General features: G+C 52.3%; 1 protein-coding gene across 2 annotated transcripts in view; it reads right to left on the bottom strand.

Moving 5' to 3' along the window:
- Positions 1-2,778: 2,778 nt before the first annotated feature.
- The window catches only part of GPT2 (glutamic--pyruvic transaminase 2), a 47,438-nt gene continuing 31,704 nt past the window's right edge, over positions 2,779-18,512 (bottom strand). For both annotated transcript variants that reach the window (XM_074026746.1, XM_045382907.3), the window contains exons 7-12: positions 17,118-17,197; positions 15,071-15,207; positions 11,564-11,738; positions 9,442-9,597; positions 7,059-7,171; positions 2,779-5,175 (exon numbers count right to left, since the gene is read on the bottom strand). In XM_074026746.1, the coding sequence (XP_073882847.1) occupies positions 5,085-5,175; positions 7,059-7,171; positions 9,442-9,597; positions 11,564-11,738; positions 15,071-15,207; positions 17,118-17,197 (752 nt within the window). In that variant the 3' untranslated portion in view covers positions 2,779-5,084. The remainder of the gene's footprint in view (positions 5,176-7,058; positions 7,172-9,441; positions 9,598-11,563; positions 11,739-15,070; positions 15,208-17,117; positions 17,198-18,512) is intronic.

Below are 18,512 nucleotides of genomic sequence, written 5' to 3'. Positions count from 1 at the left end.
TCTTTTTTTAAAGTGGAAAATAAAATCTCTATATGACTCTCCAGCTGACCTGTGCCTCCTAAGGAAGAGAGCTGATGGATGGCTGGCAGTAAGGTTCATTTTCCTTCTTCTTGGAGTTCTCCCGGCTTGGGGGGCAGAGTGACAGGATATCGGCAGACAGCACTAAGAGGGCAGGCGCCCACCAGTAGAAAACAGCATCATCCCTCCTCCCTTCTACGCATCACCCACATTCTTTTTTTTTTTTTTTTTTTTTTGAGACAAGGTTTGGCTCAGTTGCCCAGGTTGGAGCGCAGTGACATAATCTTGGCTCACTGCCACCTCTGCCCCCAACACCCCACTTTTTTTTTTATTATTAAAGTTCTAGGGTACATGTGCATAACGTGCAGGTTTGTTACATTTGTATACTTGTGCCATGTTGGCGTGCTGCACCCATCAACTCGTCAGCACCCATCAACTCGTCATTTACATCAGGTATAACTCCCAATGCAATCCCTCCTTCCTCCCCGCAACACCCTACTTTTTTTTAAAGAGACTGGGTCCTGCTCTGTGGCTCAGGTTGACGTGCAGTGGTGCCATCATGATTCCCTGCAGGCTTCAACTCCCGGGCATCAAGCGATCCTCTGGCCTTGGCCTCCTGAGTAGCTGGGACCACGGACATGTGCAACCATGCCTGGGTAGTATTTTTTAAAAAAGTTTTTGTAGAGATGGGTTCTCACTGTTGCCCAGGATGGTTTTGAACTCCTGGCCTCAAACAAACCTCCCACCTCAGCCTCCCAAAGTGCTGGGATTACAGGTGTGAGCCACCACCCCCGGCCCCTCAACCCACCCTGAACTCACCTATCTCTCCTCCATCCCTCTCTGAAAAGGCCCTGTGGTAAATGGGTTTTGCTGGGGCAGCACCACATCCAACTCCCTTTCCTATGGGGAGCAGCTTCTCCTCTTCAATGTTATGGCTCCAGTGGGCTCCACCTCCTCCTGCTCTGTGAACAGGGCCACCCAAAGCTCCCTATTCTCATGGGTCAGAGGCGGGCTCAGAGAAAGGCACACAGGCCCAGGCAGCCAATCAGGATCCTCCCTTGGGATTTTTCCACGTGGAGCTGGACAAGACAGACTTTGCATTTAATAGAGTGAACTTGAAAACCGAAACAGGCTTCCTTCCCAGGTGCACGAGGCCATACTTCCTCTTTCTGCTGATGCTACTCTGAGTGGATTTCTATCACTTTCAACTAAAGTAATTTTTTCCTTTTATATTTTCCATATTTTAAGAGACTGGGTCAGCCGGGCACAGTGGCTCACGCCTGCAATCCCAACATTACGGGAGGCCACAGCGGGCGGACCGCCTGAGGTCAGGAGTTCGAGACCAGTCTGACCAACATGGAGAAACCCTGTCTCTACTAAAAATACAAAGTTAGCCAGGCATGGTGGTGCACGCCTGTAATCCCAGCTACTTCGGAGGCTGAGGCAGAAGAATCACTTGAACCCGGGAGGCAGAGGTTGTGAGCTGATAATGTGCCATTGCACTCCAGCCTGGGCAACAAGACTCCATCTCAAAAAGAGACTGGGTCTCACTATGTCACTCAGACTAGCATGCAGTGGTGTGATCATGGCTCACTATAAGCCTCAACCTCCTGGGCTCAAGTGATCCTCCCACCTCAGCCTCTCAAGGAGCTGGGACTATAGGTGTGTGCCCCATACCTGGCTAATTTTTTCAATTTTTTTTTTGTAGAGATAGGGTCTATGATGCCCAGGCTGGTCTCGAACTACTGGGCCCAAGTGATCCTTCTGCCTCAGCCTCCCATGCAGACAGGGCCACAGGTGCACACTACCATGCTCAGCTAATTTTTTGAATTTTTATAGAGATAGTGTCTTTCTTGGTTGCCCAGGCTGGTCTCGAATTCCTGGGCTCCAGCGATCCTCCCACTGTGGCCTCCCAAAGTGCTGGGATTATAGGCATAAGCCACTGTACCTGGCCACCAAATTTTCTTTAGTTGAAGACACAGAAATTTTAGTTTTGAGAAAAAGTCCTGAATTCCAAAATCACACATCAAAATCAAACGTCGATATGGGAAATGAATGAACTCCCTCGTATAGACAATTCCCCCTTTGCCCATGAGCCCCCAGTGCTCCCTCACCCGCCCACCTCCCCAGCCCTGGGGAAGTGGCTGTTTGTTCTTACTTCTCTTCCACCAGGGAGCCACGGTCTGTGTTCATTTTAATCACATTCTATTTCAAAGAATCCATGAAGTTTCTCCACCACAAGTGAACAAAATAACAGCTCAGGCATCTTAGGATCAAGCCCTAAGAAAACATGGAGGCCGGGTGAGATGGCTCACGCCTGTAATCCCAGCACTTTGGGAGGCTGAAGCAGGCAGATCACCAGAGGCTGGGAGTTCGAGATCAGCCTAGCTAACATGGTGAAACCACATCTCTACTAAATATACAAAATTAGCTGGGTGTGGCGGCATGTGCCCATAATCCCAGCTACTCGGGAGGCTGAGGCAGGAGAATCGCCTGAACCCGGGAGGCGGAGGTTACGGTGAGCCAGAATCACGCCACTGCACTCCAGCCTGGGCCCTGGGCAACAGAGTAAAACTCGGTCTCCAAAAAAAAAAAAAAAAAAAGACATGGAAGCTGAGAAGCTGTGCCTGGAGTTCTGTCATGTTTGGGGGAAATGCCCGTTATCGTGCTGGGAACAAAAAATTACAAAGAGTGAAGCTGTAAAGTTAGTAATGTCCTCAATGTTTAGATTCAAACTACAATGAAAGTTAAACACAGTCACCATTTTGGACATTTTATTTATAGAAATTTCCAGCAGAGCCATTGTTAAGTACCTTTGTCAGGAGATGCCTGTGAGAACCTAGATGGGAAAACAGCCACAAGTTGATCTGCATCTGTTCCTCCCCAAAACTCCACACACACCACAACAGGAACAGCCAGGCGAGCCTCTGGGTGCGCAGTGATGCGCTGTCTGAGGCACGGCCCAGCACGTGCTTCCTCAGCAGATGCTACACACACAGATCTGGACCAATGACAGAAACTTCACAGATGTAACCTCCAAGTGCGACCTCAAATGACAAACAACTTTCTCAGGTGGTGCCCGGACAGGAAAGGCACCAGAACAGAATCTGTAGAAAACCAAACCTGTCATGATCAGCATTCCTATCCGACGTTAACCTCCTAAACTAGCTGACCTTATTTATTTTGAAAGCAAATCAAGTGTATACAATCTCTTTTAAAAAATTGTGCAAATATTGTAAAGTTTTAGGGGCTGTTTATAATCTGAAGAGATTTATAAAAAATTACTGGATTTGTTAGGACTATAAATACTAACCCAGCCTCCCCCATGAAAAAAGCAATTGTTACAAAAATATAAAAAATATACTAGCTTCTACGATTTAACCTTTCCACCAGAAACCTCATCACTCTGGGACTCATCCTGGTTTATATACCACACAGCAAGCACAAGCGCAATTTTTTCCGTTTTTTAAGGAAGGAAAAGTTTTAGAACATTCCCTTTTGTTATTTGAGATTGTGGCTATTTTCTTCATAGGGGCTGTGATGTCGGTGGGTAAGGACAGTTTGGAGTTTCCTACTGTTTCCTCTACACGGACCCGGTGTGGAAATCACAGCATAGAGACTGCTCTAAGCCTCACTCCTCGGCCTCTTCTGCTTTCTCTCCAGCTCCTCCAATCCCATTTTGGGACATGCTGGGTCCCAGGCTCCTGAGCTTCCCTAACTTCCCACTGGGGAAGGCAGGGAGGATGGGGAGGCTCCCAGTGAGGGAGGCGAGGGCTAAGCCCATAGCACCGCAGCCTCCAGTGTGGTCGGCCCGCCCAGGGTTGCTAATGGCAGGGAAGCCGCATGCTGGGGGATGGCACCCTCCTGGCCTGGGAGAGGACTGATGCCACAGGTCAGAGTCTGCAGCCTGGGAGGGGAGCCGGAAACTAACGTGAAGGCAACACTCCGCATGAAAGCACGCCAATGAACCTCCAATCACGACTCACTGACTCCTCCACAGCAGCCAAGCTGCTAGGCAATTTTATCACCTAAAAGCAAGGAAACCGACCAGATTCAGCTCGCCACCATTCAAGAAAGGACAGGGCCTTGGCTGCTCTGCAGGTCCGGCGATTGCCGTTGAGGGGAGGACATTTCCAGCCCTCATTTCCCCGCTGCTGCCAGCAGGGGGCGATGTGCACACAGGCTCGGTCAGGGCCTCGGGAGAACAGGCACCGGTCACCCACGGGATGGGTCCACACCATTCCAGTGGGACTCTCCACGGAACTGGGACACTGCCGGGCTGCACCTTGTGTCCCTGAAATTCAGAGAGACCTCTCCGATGGGGTTCCAGCCTACACATGTTCAAGGGAACCCCTCATTCCCAAAGCCAGCCGGGCGCACAGAATTCTCAGGCCTGGCTGCGCTGCTGGGAAGCAGAGAGCCGGTTCCTCCTGCAGCCTGGCTCACCCCCATGCCTCACCGTGGGGCCCTCTGACGGTGGCCGCAGCCCCCAGCATCTACCCCAAGCTAGTGCAGCATCCTGCCCAGTCCACGTGCTACTGTGCTCCCCGCCTGCCTCCAGGCCACGGGGTGGACCCTCTCTCAGCCCCAGGGGCCTTCCAGGCCCTTCTGTTCAAAGGACCGGATGCTTCACACCGCTAAGGGCTTTATTTCACAGATCACGGTGGTGAGTTTGGATTTCCAGCCCTCACCACGGTTAAGTCACACATTTCCCGACACCTGCTCATTTCTCCAGATCTTAAACATCTCACCCAACACACCCTAGTTGTTGTAAACCCCAAATGAACTTTCCAGAAGCAAAAACAGTAACAGATTCAGAGAACCCTGGCCACACCTGCTGAGCAGGTCCCCTCTACTCTGGTTGCATATAGAATGCTTGTCTGCTCAAAAGAGAGGCGCTGTCAACATCAAGGCACAAAGAAAGACGTCTCCGGGGGCAAAATGATGATGAAGTGACCAGCGGCCTCTGCGAGGCCCAAGGCAGAGTCACAGGGGAGGCGAGTTCAGCCTGGTGGGCATTGGGAGGAAGAGCTGAGGACGGGCCTCCCGCTGGGGCTCAGGCGTCCTCACGCGTACTTCTCCAGGAAGTTGATGTGGAAATCCTTCACCTTCTGCAGCACCGTCTTCAGCTTCTCCACTGGAGGGAGGATGGTCATCCTGGCAGGAGAGACAACAGTGTCAGCCTGGCTGCTCTGCAAGATGGGAGAGGAACGAATCCAGCAGCTCAACTGCCTCTAGGATTGGAGGAGGGAGGTCTGCCTGGTCCGCTTCCACAGCTCCAGACCGGACAGCGCCCAGCACTTGGACCACTTTTCCCTTCATTCATATGTTGGTTTTTTTACCCAAGTAATACACGTGAACAAAAGCAATAAACTGGAGCAGCAGTTAGGCTAAGATATATCCACCCGTTACTGCAGAAGGTCTGCATCACTTTTTTTTTTTTTTTGAGATGGAGTTTTACTCTTGTTGCCCAGGCTGGAGTGCAATTGCATGATCTCGGTTCACTGCAACATCCACCTCCCAGGTTGAAACGATTCTCCTGCCTCAGCCTCCTGAGTAGCTGGGATTACAGGCACCTGCCACCATGCCCTGCTAATTTTTGTATTTTTAGTAGAGACGGGGGTTTCACCACGTTGACCAGGCTGGTCTCGAACTCCTGACCTCATGATCTGCTCACCTTGGCCTCCCAAAGTGCTGGGATTACAAGCATGAGCCACTGCACCCGGTCACATTTTTTTTTTTTTTTTTTGAGACAGGGTCTCACTCTACTGCCCCAGCTTGAATGCAATAGAGTGATCATAGCACTGCAACCTCAAACTCTTGGGCTCAGGCAATCCTCCCATCTCAGTCTCCCGAGTAGTTAGGATTACGGGCATATGCCAATATCCCTGGCTAGTTTTTAAACAACTTTTTGTAGAGACAGGGTTTTGCTATGTTGCCCAGGCTGGTCTTGACCTCCTGGACTCAAGCAATCCTGAATTCGGCCTCCCGAAGTGTGCGAGCCACTGCATTCAGCGCTCTGGAATATTTTGACCACTGAACAGAACTTTCTCTAGAGCATGACTCTTGCTCTTTCCTAGAGTTTGAGAGAGAGATTTCACTCCCACCTGAGGGGCCTTTTTTATCTCCAGTCAGTCTGACAGTGAGACACCCTCCAGTCACAACTCTGCCTCCAAAGGAATTCCCAAGTTGCCACAGTAACTAACACCTCCCTCTCGTCCACCAATATGCTCCCTGGCCTTCCCGGCAGCCTTCTTGCTCAAATCACTTTCTGACCGAGCCATCAAACACTGAGATGAGCCTGACCAGGGGTGGGAAGGCCAACCAGACAAGGTTTGTCCATCCAGGGGACACGACCCACGACCTTGCCTAAGTCAAGACTTGGCTCCGGTTGCTAACAGCTCATGCCATTTCTTCTTTTTAGCATCTGCCGCAAGAGACATCCGAGAGCAACATGTGCGGGGAAGATGCTGTTCTGAAGAGAACTGGCCTCAGTGGAAAACCTCTGCTCCAGCCAGCTCAGCTCTGGGCACTGGCATTCCCGTCCACGCAGGGCCAGAACGGGGTACGCCCTGGGCGTGAGTGGAGCGAATTCCACTGCAGGTCCTCAGCAGGTTCCGGGATCACAGGCAGCGCTGCGGCCCAGGGTGCCGCCAGGAGCTACCGAGCACGTGCCAGCACCACTCCAGGCACTGGCAGCTGTGTACTGCCGTCACAGAGTTGAAAACGGACAGCGAGATAAGAAAACACCCGACTGGGAACATTTCAGATGACGATGGGACAGCTGATGGAGGGGAGGGACAGAACAGTCAAGGAAGACCTTTCAGGAAATACGACCCTGAGCAGACAACCACCCAGTTTTTCTTACTCCCTGGGCAGGGTCTGAGCTTGGCTCTGCAGCAGGACAGAGCGGGGTGACTCGAGGGGGGACAGGGTCTCCGCACGTCTCTCTCCGTAGTAGTCCTCTGCTCCATGTCAAGAAGCCCACGTTTCCCTGGACAAGCCCCGGACCAGCCCCTGGTGCGGAGACGAAGTCGTACCTGAAGTGGTAAGTGCCTTCCCTCTGCCCAAAGCCACTGCCGGGCACGACGCAGATGCCAGTCTCCTCCAGGAGCTTCATGCAGTAGAACATGTCTGGAGCCATTTGATGGGCCTATGGGAGCAGACAGAGCTTGAGATCATTCCTGGCTTTGCAAACACACCATTCAACCCTCAAAGCCAAATGTAATCTAAATGGCAGGTCTCTCTCCCACGGCAGTGCCCTTCTCCCCTTCCACTCCTAGAGGACCAGGGCCAGACGCTGGGATACTGCTGGTGGCCGATGCCAGGCACAGACACCTGAAAACTACTGCAGGACAGCCAGGTGTAGCGGTGCTCCTGCCCGTCATCGGGGAGTGCCCATCCCCAGGCAGCCACTCAACAGGCATCAGTGGTGGCTTCCTGCAGGTCAAGCCGCATAATTCTCTGAAAATGGGGCCCTGGGGTCTGCACACAATTTTCATGGAACAAGCTTCTCTGAGGCAGTCTCAACACTGCTTTCCACACACTGGTTTGCATGACCACGCAGGGAGCCTGTTAACTACAGATTCTCAGGTTCTATCACCAGGAATTCTTTATTTTTATTTTTATTTATTTATTTTTTTAGACAGAGTCTCCCTCTGTTGCCCAGGCTGGAAGTGCAGTGGTACAATCTTGGCTCACTACAACCTCTGCCTCCTGGGTTCAAGCAATTCTCCTGCCTCAGCCTCCTGCGTAGTTGGAATTACAGGCACGCCATGCGCCACCACGCCCAGCTAATTTTTGTATTTTTAGTAGAGACAGGGCTTCGCTATGTTGGCCAGGCTGGTCTCGAACTCCTGACCTCAAGTGATCTGCCTGCCTCAGCCTCCCAAAATGCTGGGATTACAGATGTGAGCCACCGCGCACCCAGACTACAGCAGGAATTTTTTTTTTTTTGAGACTGAGTCTCACTGTGTCACCCAGGCTGGAGTGCAATGGCGTGATCTCGGCTCACTGCAACCTCTGGCTCCCGGATTTAAGCGATTCTCCCTGCCTCAGCCTCTGGAATAGCTAGGATTACACTGCAGGCCACCATGCCCAGCTAATTTTTTTTATATTTTTAGTAGAGATGGGGGTTTTACCCATCTCGAACTCCTGATCTCAGGTGATCCACCTACCTTGGCCTCCCAAAGTGCTGGGATTACAGGCATGAGCCACCATACCTGGCCCACGGATTTTTTAAAAACTTAAGAGGTCTTGCTCTCGCCCAGGCTGGAGTGCAGTAGCATGATCATAGCTCACTGTAGCCTCAACCTCCCAGGCTCAGGCAATCCTCCCACCTCAGCCTCCCAGGCAGCTGGGACCACAGGCCTGCACCAGCCAGCTAATTTTTAAATTTTTTGTAGAGAGGGTTTCACCATGTTGCCCAGGCTGGTCTCAAACTCCTGGGCTCAAATGATCCTCCCACTTCAACCTCCCGAAGTGCTGGGACCACAGGTGTGAGCCACTGCACCCAGCCTAACACTAGGAATTCTGATTCTGTAGGTCTAGGGTGGGGCCTAGACTTGGGTGTTTAACAAGGTGTTCAGGAGGCTTGGGGGTGGGTGAGGACGCCACCTGCAGAAACTGCGCTCCCTGTGAGCCTCCAAGTGGGGTCTGTGGCACCTGAGAACTTGGTGGAACCACAGACTCTTAGGTCCCTTGCAGACATAAGACCCTTTAAGAAAAAAAAACAAAAAAAACAAGCCAGGCACAGTGGCTCATGCCTGCAATCCCAGCACTTTGGGAGGCTGAGGTGGGAGGTTCCCTTGAGGCCCAGGAGTTTGAGGCCAGCCCTGGGGTGACAAAGTAAGACCCCATCTCTCTGTATAAGAATGTAATTAAAACAAAACAAATAAGCCAGGCACAGTGGCTCAAGCCTGTAATCTCAACTCTTAGGGAGGCACAGGAAGGAGAATAGCTTGAGCCCAGGAGTTTGAGACCTGCCTAGGCAATATAGCAAGACCCCATTCTCCACGAAAAGGAAAAACAAAAAACAAAAACAGGCCCTAGGTGATGGGTACACACACTGAAGCCTGGGAAATGCTGCTCCAGGATGCAGTGGCTGGGTGGAGGTGGCAGCTCCTGCTGCTTCCCCCGCAGGCATCTCACCCGGGCACCTCCCCTGGGAGCAGCAGCACTGACAAGAGTCCAGATCAGCTCCTCTCTCCTGGGGCCCACCTCATGTTTGCCCATCATCAGAGCCCATGCCTGGGCCTCTGAGAACCTGTCATCTTTACATGGTCAACACCATCTGGTCGAAAGGTGCATACAGTTCAGAGCCTCCAGGGCCAGCACTTCTGCTCCCCAAATAAGCAGGGGCCCCCAGCCCAGAGTCTCAGGTGAACCTGGTAAGAGAGAGCCAGCCCGGCCCATGCCCCAGACCTGAGCAGCCTCCACAGCTTTGACAGGAATGAAGATCCGAGGGAAGGCGTACATGGCACCCTGCAAGGGGTTGCAGTGAATTCCTGGGACTTGGTTAAACAGGTCTTCCGTCAGCTTTGCTTTTTTGGCCAGATTACCCAGGACCGACTCCTTCTCCTGATGAGAGATAGAAACAGCACAGCAGTCAGTATCTCTGGATAAAGATTCACTCCAGTCACTGATCTTTCCTGCAGCACTTGCAGAAATCCTGGATGATGACTTTGCTCCAGCTTTGAATGTATGTCCCCTCTGACCCAGGCGCTGACTCGGATTTGCTCTGCCTGGGTCACATGCCCCGTGCACACCACACAGACGGAGTGGGTGGGGTGGTTTGTTCCTTCGACACTGGGGTATCAGACAGACTGACCAAAGAAGAGCTTGCGTGAGCCCGAGCACAGCAAAACAGGGAGGTGGCTGGGCCTCCCGGCAGGAATTCTTCCACAGCGCTCACCCTGGGATGCTGCCACATGCCCTGGGGTGTGGGGCACACAGACACCAGGGAGTTCTAGGCCAAAGGGTAGAGCCCGGCAGCCTGTGTCATGGGTTCTATTCTCGTACCAGGATGTCCTTCCAGAAAATGAGAAAACCCAGTTGTTGCCTGTCAGTCTGTATGGACTCGGCTCTGGAGGGAATTCCTCAGAACATGCTTCTAGGACACATGCCCATTCTTCTGCAGATAGGCCCCACCAATGCATCTGGGGGCCAGTACGCCCCACCCTCTGTCTGTGTGGTGTGCATGCAGCCCAGGACCCAGGCAGAGCAAGTCAGGATCAGTGACTGGGCCTGAGCTGGGCGTGTGTCCACGGCTGGAGCAGAGTCGCTGTCCAGGGCTTCCACAGGTGCCGCTGGCCAAGTGGCATGGAAGGTGTGGGCTGCAGGTGGAGGCATAAGCACTATGTGGCCTGTCCGCGTGGGGAGCATGGTTCAGCCTGGCATCATGACACGGGCCACAACACAGATGGACCTGGAGGACATCACGATTAGGAAAATAAGCCAGCCACAAAAAGACAAATAAGACATGACTCTGCTTTTTTTTTAGACGGAGTCTCGCTTTGTCACCCAGGCTGGAGTGCCATGGCGCAATCCCGGCCCACTGCAACCTCCGCCTCCCGGGTTCAAGTGATTCTCCTGCCTCAGCCTCCCGAGTAGTTGGGATAACAGGCATGTACCATCCCCAGCTGATTTTTGTATTTTTAGTAGATATGAGGTTTGACCATGTTGGCCAGGCTGGTCTCCAACTCCTGACCTCAGATGATCCACCGGCCACAACCTCCCAAAGTGCTGGGATTACAGGCGTGAACCACTCACTGTTCCCGGCCAACATGACTCCATTTATATGAGGAATCTTGAGGAGGTGAGTGCAGAGAGAAGGGGGTAGAAGGGTGGCTGCCGGGGCTAAGGGAAGGGCAGGGTGGGGTATTAGTGGGTAACAGGCAGAGCTCAGTGTGGGATCATGGAACAGCTCTGGAGATGGATGGTGGTAATGGCCGCACAACAGTGTGAATGTCCTGAATGCCAGAGAACGGAGTACTTTACAAACGTTAAAAAGGTCGACTTTATGTGCATTTTACCACAATTTTTTAAAAAAGAGGTAAGCCTGGACCAGTTGGGAGTTGACTTCTAGGTTACCTGACCCATAAATTCCTTTGTTTCAACGGATCAAAGCTGGTCAGAGCTGGAGGACTCTGTCAAGCTGTGAGAACATGGCTTAGTAGAGGCAGGCGGGGGCCTGGGATCCATGCTGCGCCCCACCACCTCCTCATCTTCTTTTCAGTTTCATGAGTCCCCCCAGTGTGTTATTGGGAAACAACGCCCTTCCCTCCTCGACACTCGCTGTGAGGAAGAGGAAGGGTTCACCTGCCCACACACACTCTCAGTTCTCCTACTTCCAAACAATGCCCAGCTGTACCTCCGGACTTCAACTCAAGGGGGTGGTTTAGGCTCCGAGGAGCCATGCGTGCCCCTGCAGGCCACACCCCCAGGAGGCTGCCGTCTGGCCATCTGGAGACAGGCCAGCCACTGGCCCAGCAGGAACTCTCGTGACCCCGGCTGCAGGGATGTGGACGCATCACAGTGGACTCACGCGGCTGAATTGCTCAAAGGACTCCTCTCCTGCCACCGGGGGATTCACGACGATGTCCATGGCGGCCTGCCCGGACACTGGGGGGCACAGGCGCACTGAGAGCAGCTTCACCAGCTGGCCCTTGATCTCAGGGTGCAGGTTGATCACCTCCATGTAGCCTCCTCTGTAACCACACCTAGAGGGCCAAAGAGAGGGAGAGGACCACCAGTTACAGAAAGACCTCAACAAAGTGCCATTTGGACAGCCAGAATCGAAAGCATCCCCACACCCAACACCTAATGGTCAGGTGTGGTTGAGTTCTTGCCAATGGGAGGTGAACAATAGTGATGATTGTGTACAAATTCCTATTTTTTTTAAGAGACAGGACCTTTTCCTGTCACCCAGGCTGGAGGGTAGTGGGATGATCATAGCTCACTGCAGCCTCAAGCACCTAGGCTCAAGCAATAGTCCCACCTCGGCCTCCCAAATAGCTGGCACTACAGGTGTGTGCCACCACATATGGCTCATTTTTTTACTTTTTATGTATGTAGAGATAGGGTTTTGCTATGTTGCTCAGTCTGGTCTTGAACTCCTGGCCTCAAGCGATCCTCCCGCCTCAGCTTCCCAAAGTGCTGGGATTACAGGTGTGAGTCACCATGACAAGTTTCTGTAATTTATAGCCAAAAGAATCCTCAATGATACACTCAAATCATATGAAAATAAGCTGAGGACATGTAATGAGTTAAAAACAAAAAAAAAAAACAAAAAAACCTTTCTAAACCAAATCAGCAACATACGTCTTCCTCTCCAGTGTGTGGCTGCAAACGTTCACACTAACTACCACAGGAACGCAGGTGCCTGGAGGCAGGAACCTGGTCACCTTCTTCCATGCATCCCCCACCCCCAGCCTCAGAGTACCTGACACGATGAGATGCTTAGTAACATGTTTTTTGGGGGGCCAGGTGCGGTGGCTCACCCCTGTAATCACAGCATTTTCGGAGGCCAAGGTAGGCAGATCACTTGAGGTCAGGTGTTCAAGACCAGCCTGGCCAACATGGTGAAACCCCGTCTCTACTAAAAATATAAAAAAATTAGCTTGGCATGGTGGCACATGCCTGTAATCCCAGCTACGCGGGAGGCTGAGGCAGAAGAACTGCTTGAACCAAGATCGGGAGGAGGCAGAGGTTGCAGTGACCTGAGATCGCGCCACGGCACTCCAGCCTGGGCTCCAGAGCAAGACTACATCTCAAAAAACAAAAAACTAAAAAAAACATGCTTTTGGGATCACACTGCTGAACAAAACCGGCAAAGATTCCCATCTGATCCCTTGACTGGACATTCCAAGGTGGGAAGATAAATTCTAACATCTCAGAAAAGTGTCCCGTAACAAAAATGGAAAGAAAGAACTTTCTGCTTAATCCTCTGCTGATGAGCAGAGAATCAAAATGAGTAAAGCAGTCAGACCCTAATTCATCCAGATCTGAGAACACGGGACACGACTCAGGACCCCAACATCAGGGCACTGACTGGTAGCATAATCAATAACTGAGATGGGGCAGTGCATAAGTGTGCAGTAAACATGCTTGAGTTTGAAAACTGAGTTCACCGAGAACAGATTTGTTTAGGAAAAGAGCTACAGAGCAAAAGGAAGTGAAGAAGGTGCCAGGACTGCTACAGTGTAGACCAGAAAGACCAGTCTACGTTAGCCTGCGCCCAGACCAAAGAAGCCCAAGAACAGTTTCGCAGCCATCCCAAGGGGGCTGCTCCCTTGACCTGGCGGAAGTATTCCTTTGAGCTTCACGCTTACACTGTTCCAGCCTAACAACCAAGAGCCCTCCCCATGCCGACACCCGGCACAGAATAGGATCCCACCACGTTGGGAACGCATGCCCTTTGCTGCAAACCCACTGGTCTCTCCTCAGTCTCTGTGGCTTCCTGCTCTTTCCCCTAACCTCCCAGCAGTAGGGGCCCAGGCCCAGGCCTCACTCCATGTGAGTATGAGACATGTCCAGGCTCAGAGCTCCAACAATCTTACAATTCACACCCAGACATCTCCCAAACTTAAACCACCCACCAGATGTCAGCTTGCCTGGATACTTACACATCTCTCTCCAACTGGACGCCAAGCTGGCAAATTTAACTTTAATAGGTCCAAAACCAAACTCCTGCTCTTTCTCCCTAAACCTGCTTCACCCTCAGCCTTCCTCATCTGTTGACTGCAACACCATCCTTCCCGTTGTTTGAACAAACAACTAAGGATTCATCGTGCAGTGGCGTAATCACAGCTCCCTGCAGTCTCAAACTCCTGGCCTTGAGTGATCCTCCCACCTCGGCCTCCCAAAGTTCTTGGATCACAGATGTGAGCCACCGCACCTGGCCAGGATTCATCCTTGACTCTTCTCTCCCACACCTGCCTTTTCCATCCACAACTCCTATCAACTCCACCTTCAAATACATCCAGGATCTCTCCCTATCTCTGCCTGGTGCACAATATCTCACCTGTGAGACTATAACAGCCTCCTGGCCTGTCTCCATCTGTACCCCATCCCCTACCACACAGCAGCCAGAAGGAGTAATACACCAGCTAAGCAAGGCCACACCCCCTCCAAAAGCTCCTATCTCATGCTGAGCACAGGTGAAAAATACGATCACCAAAGTGGCCCAGGTGACCCGGCCTCCTATGGTTCTCAGGTCTCCACTTCTGCCACTGCCCCCTCACCCCTCCTTTCCAGCTCCTGGCTGTTCTGCCAACATGGCAGGTGTGTTCCACCAACACGGCAGGTGTGCTGCTACCACAGGGTCTTTGCCCAGGCTGCTCCCGCTGCCTGCAATGCTCTTCCCCCAGATATCTGCACAGTTCCCCACCACACTCCTTCGGGGTTTAACTCAGAAGCCAACTCCTCATTGAGGCTGCACCACTTCAGCCTTCGACCCCACCCCTACCTCTCTCCTAATGACTGTTCTCCGTTGGATGCACGATTTGCTCATTTGCCTACAGCTCTCTCACCTCACTAGAACCCATGCTTTGTGCTGGCAGGAGGGTGTTCGCTGTGGCATCCCCCGCACTGAGATCAGTGCCGGACTCATCGTAAGTGCTCAGTAAATATTAGCTGAATGAACAGACACAGGATTACAGCTGACCTTTAGCCTCTGAGGTCACGCAGTGCCTAAGGCAGCCCTGCATCCAGAGCACGGCCCATCAGCCTAACAGCATCCGCCCTCCCTGACCCCTCAGACATCAGTCAACCTCAGAACAACAGTGACAGAGAAAACACCAGGTGTCACAAGCTGCCATGTAGTCCTGTTTCCACTCCATCATTTGTCCGTTGTCTGAGCACGTCCTTATTTGAGCCCCGCACCAGGGCTGTTCTCACACCATGGCTCTCCCGCTGGGGAGATGCAGAAGCAACAGATAAGGGCAGCCTTCTCTCCATCCAAGTGAGTAGACCACGGCGCAGGGCAGAGGAGCCGGCAGCGTGAGGATCTGGTGGGCCCAGCAGTGGCGGGAGGGAAGGGAGGCCCACGTACTCGCCCATGTAGCCCTTGGAGGTGGAGTGGAAGGAGGCGAGCTCCACGTTGCTGGAGTACTCGGGCCCCATCTCGTACAGCACCTTCTTGAAGGAGTGGAATCTGCAATCTGGAGAGTACACGTTGTCCTGGTACACCTGCGGGGGCACGGCAGGGACGGTCACCAAAGGGCCCTCAAAGAGGCTGCTGCCCAGTGTGGCCAAGGCAAGGGAGGGCACAGGTGCTGTAGGCCATGAGGCCCAGCCTCCTGTGCCACTTCCAGGGATGAGCCAAGTGTGCCTGAAGGAACTTTCTAGAATAAGCAAGGAGGCAAGGCCTCAGGCTGGACGCTGAGACAGCTCAGGAGCTCACTTGATTTCTCTCACACTCATCCCCGCCCAATCCTCAGACTTCCCTTCCACCCCATCTGACCAGTGATGGCGCCGAGACGCCCATCCTCCCAAGCAGACTCTCCCCCTAAAGCACGGTGCTTCCTTGCTTTACCAACACTGTGACGACGGCATTAGTGCCCCTTTCCTCTGATCTCCTATTTGAAGAGCTAACCCTGTTGGGTTTCCTTTGCAACACTTAACCCCCCAGAGTGGAATCATTGTGTTCTTCCGCCCACTTTTCCCTGCCAGAGCAGCACCTACACCCGTTTGGTTCTTTCCAGTCCCCAGAGTCCAGCACTCACAGCTGGCAGACACCCACCCTGGCCTTTGAGGTTAATTCCCCATCTGTTTTGGAGATCAGAGAAACTGAGCCTTTCTGGGGCCCTGGGGATCAGTCGGAGGGTCAAGCTGGCTCCATCGCCAAGCCAGGCCCTGTCCTCCTCATCCTCCTCTTCCCAGACCCAGAGGGAAGTTCTGTGTACCAGGTCATGAGGAAAACCATGGGTCTCTCTGCTACCTTCTCTCTCCTTTAGAAATGAAGATGTCACGCCCATCTACTATTAAGGCAACAATTTGATGGGTGAGCTGTGTGTGTATGTATGTGTCTGTGTATGTATGTGCGTGTCTGTGTATGCATGTGTGTCTGTATGTACGTACATATATGTCTGTGTGTATGTCTGTGTGTGTATGCGTGTGTGTGTGTCTGCATTTGTATGTGCGGTGTGTGTTGGGGGGGTGACAAGGAGCAAAGAAATGAAGGCAGCAGGCTAGAAGCTGCAGCTCACCGGAAACCATGCAGAAATGAAGAAGAAACAAAAAGAGGATTTGATGGAACCTCAGTTTCTTTTCAAAGCAGAAAAAGAATGAGCTGATTTTGGTTCCAGAACTGTAGTTCAAGAAGCAACAGGTATGGGGTTAAGATCCCTTCCTAAGATGTAAGCGAATTAAATGAGACAGTAGATACAGAAGCGCTGGGAGGCATAGAACTACAGCTTTATGAGGAGTGGGTGTCAGTCATTTCTGCCACTGGGAACCCACCCTCCCTTGTTGGATAGGAGCCCCTCAGCTGGCCCTCAAGGAATAACCCTCCTTGGTTCTCTATCTGGAGGTTTGGGAAAAGAAAGCAGATGGCCCACCCTAGGCTCTGGGCCTGGTCAATCTGCATACTGGAACCCCTACATCACAGTGATTGGTTCAGCAATGGGCGTGAGACTCAGGCTGAACCAATAAGGCTCAATTCTGAGACTTGCTGGAACCACCAGGGCCAAAAGCCCTCTTTCTAGGCTGGGAATCTCTAGGCTGGGAAGATAACAGGCCTGTGTATGAGGCCAACACAGAGGGGTGGAAAAGGGAAAGAGGACCTGAAAGATAAAGTCCAAGCCCCTGGATTCAGCTGCACACCTATGACCCCACCAGCATTTTTCCTTTTTCCTTTTTCTTTTGGAACTTAAGTGATTTGGGCTGAATTTCTGAAATTTACAACCAAGAGTACAAACCAATAAAGGGGTAATCTAGGTCACAGTCTCACGAGTTGTAACACTGAACATCCTCACCCTAGGCCAGAATCATTCCTCCAACACCAAGACAGCTCTCTGGCTGCAGAACAACGGCGGCTGGGTACCTCCCTCTAGTAGAGAAAGCTAGTGCCCATCCCCTCTGAGTGGGGACACTCTTACCTCATCAGCCAGGAGAAAGAGTTTCTCTTCCCAGGCAAAGTGGATCACATCTTCTATGCACTTTCTGCTTTGTACCTGGCCTATAGAATCCCCAAGAAAACCAAAATGTTGGTTGTAATGCTGTTTAAATTGTCCCCAGGTCAGAAGCCCATCCAGAATCACTCCGGTGCCCTGTGTTCCCTCGAGCCCCCCAGAGACCCCTCCCCAGTGCCACGCATGATGGTGTAGTCGGCCTCCAGGGACACCCAGAAGAGCTGCCCGCATGTCTGACTCTCTTCAGCCAGTTATGCGAGGAAGAAGGGGTTCTCACCCGGCTCTCTTATTTTATTTTTATTTTTTTTGAGATGGAGTTTTGCTGTTGTTGCCCAGGCTGGAGTGCACTGGGCATGATCTCGGCTCACCGCAACCTCCACCTCCCAGGTTCAAGCAATTCTCCGGCCTCATCCTCCCGAGTAGCTGGGATTATAGGCTTGTGCCACCACGCCTGGCCAATTTTGTATTTTTAGTAGAGACAGGGTTTCTCCATGTTGGTCAGGCTGGTCTCGAACTCCCAACCTCAGGTGATCCACTCGCCTCGGCCTCCCAAAGTGCTGGGATTACAGGTGTGAGCCACCACGCCCAGCCTGGCTCTCTTATTTTTATGAAGGCTTTGTGTGTAGGCGTGGTGGTGTGTGTGTGTGTGCATACACTCGCATGTGCAAGTGTCTGTGTGTGGTGTGTGGTGTGGTGGGGTGTGTCTCTGTGGTATGTGTGCCAGTGTGGTGGGGGGGGTGTGGTCTGTGTGGTGTGCATGTAGGTGTGGTGTGTATGTGTGTGGGTGTGTGGTATGTGTGTAGGTGTGGTGGGGTGTGTGTGTGGTGTGTGTGTCTATGTAGTATGTGTGTAGGTGTGGTCGGGTGTATAAGTCTGTGTGTGGTATGTGTGTGGGGTGTGTGTATGTGCTGTGTGGGTAGGTGTGTATATGGGTGTGGTGGGGTGTGTCTGTAGTGTGTGTGTAGGTGTGGTGGGGGTGTGTGAGTCTGTGTGTGTCTGTGTGTGGTGTGTGTGTAGGTATGGTATCTAAGTCTGTGTGGTATGTGTGTGGGGTGTGTGTGTGTATGTGGTGCATGTGCAGGTGTGTGTATGGGTGTGGTGGGGGGTGTCTGTAGTGTGTGTGTAGGTGTGGTGGGGGTGTGTGTGTCTGTGTGTGGTGTGTGTGTAGGTATGGTGCAGTACCTAAGTCTGTGTGGTGTGTGTGGGGTGTGTGTGTGTATGTGGTGCGTGTGCAGGTGTGTGTATGGGTGTGGTGGGGGTGTGTCTGTAGTGTGTGTGTAGGTGTGGTGGGGGTGTGTGAGTCTGTGTGTAGGTGTGGTGGGGTGTGTATGTGTTGCGTGTGTAGGTGTGTGTGTGTGCAGG

The sequence above is a fragment of the Macaca fascicularis genome, chromosome 20 (genome assembly GCF_037993035.2).
Source record: "Macaca fascicularis isolate 582-1 chromosome 20, T2T-MFA8v1.1".
NCBI lineage: Eukaryota > Metazoa > Chordata > Mammalia > Primates > Cercopithecidae > Macaca > Macaca fascicularis.
This window is presented reverse-complemented; position numbering and strand designations above follow the sequence as displayed.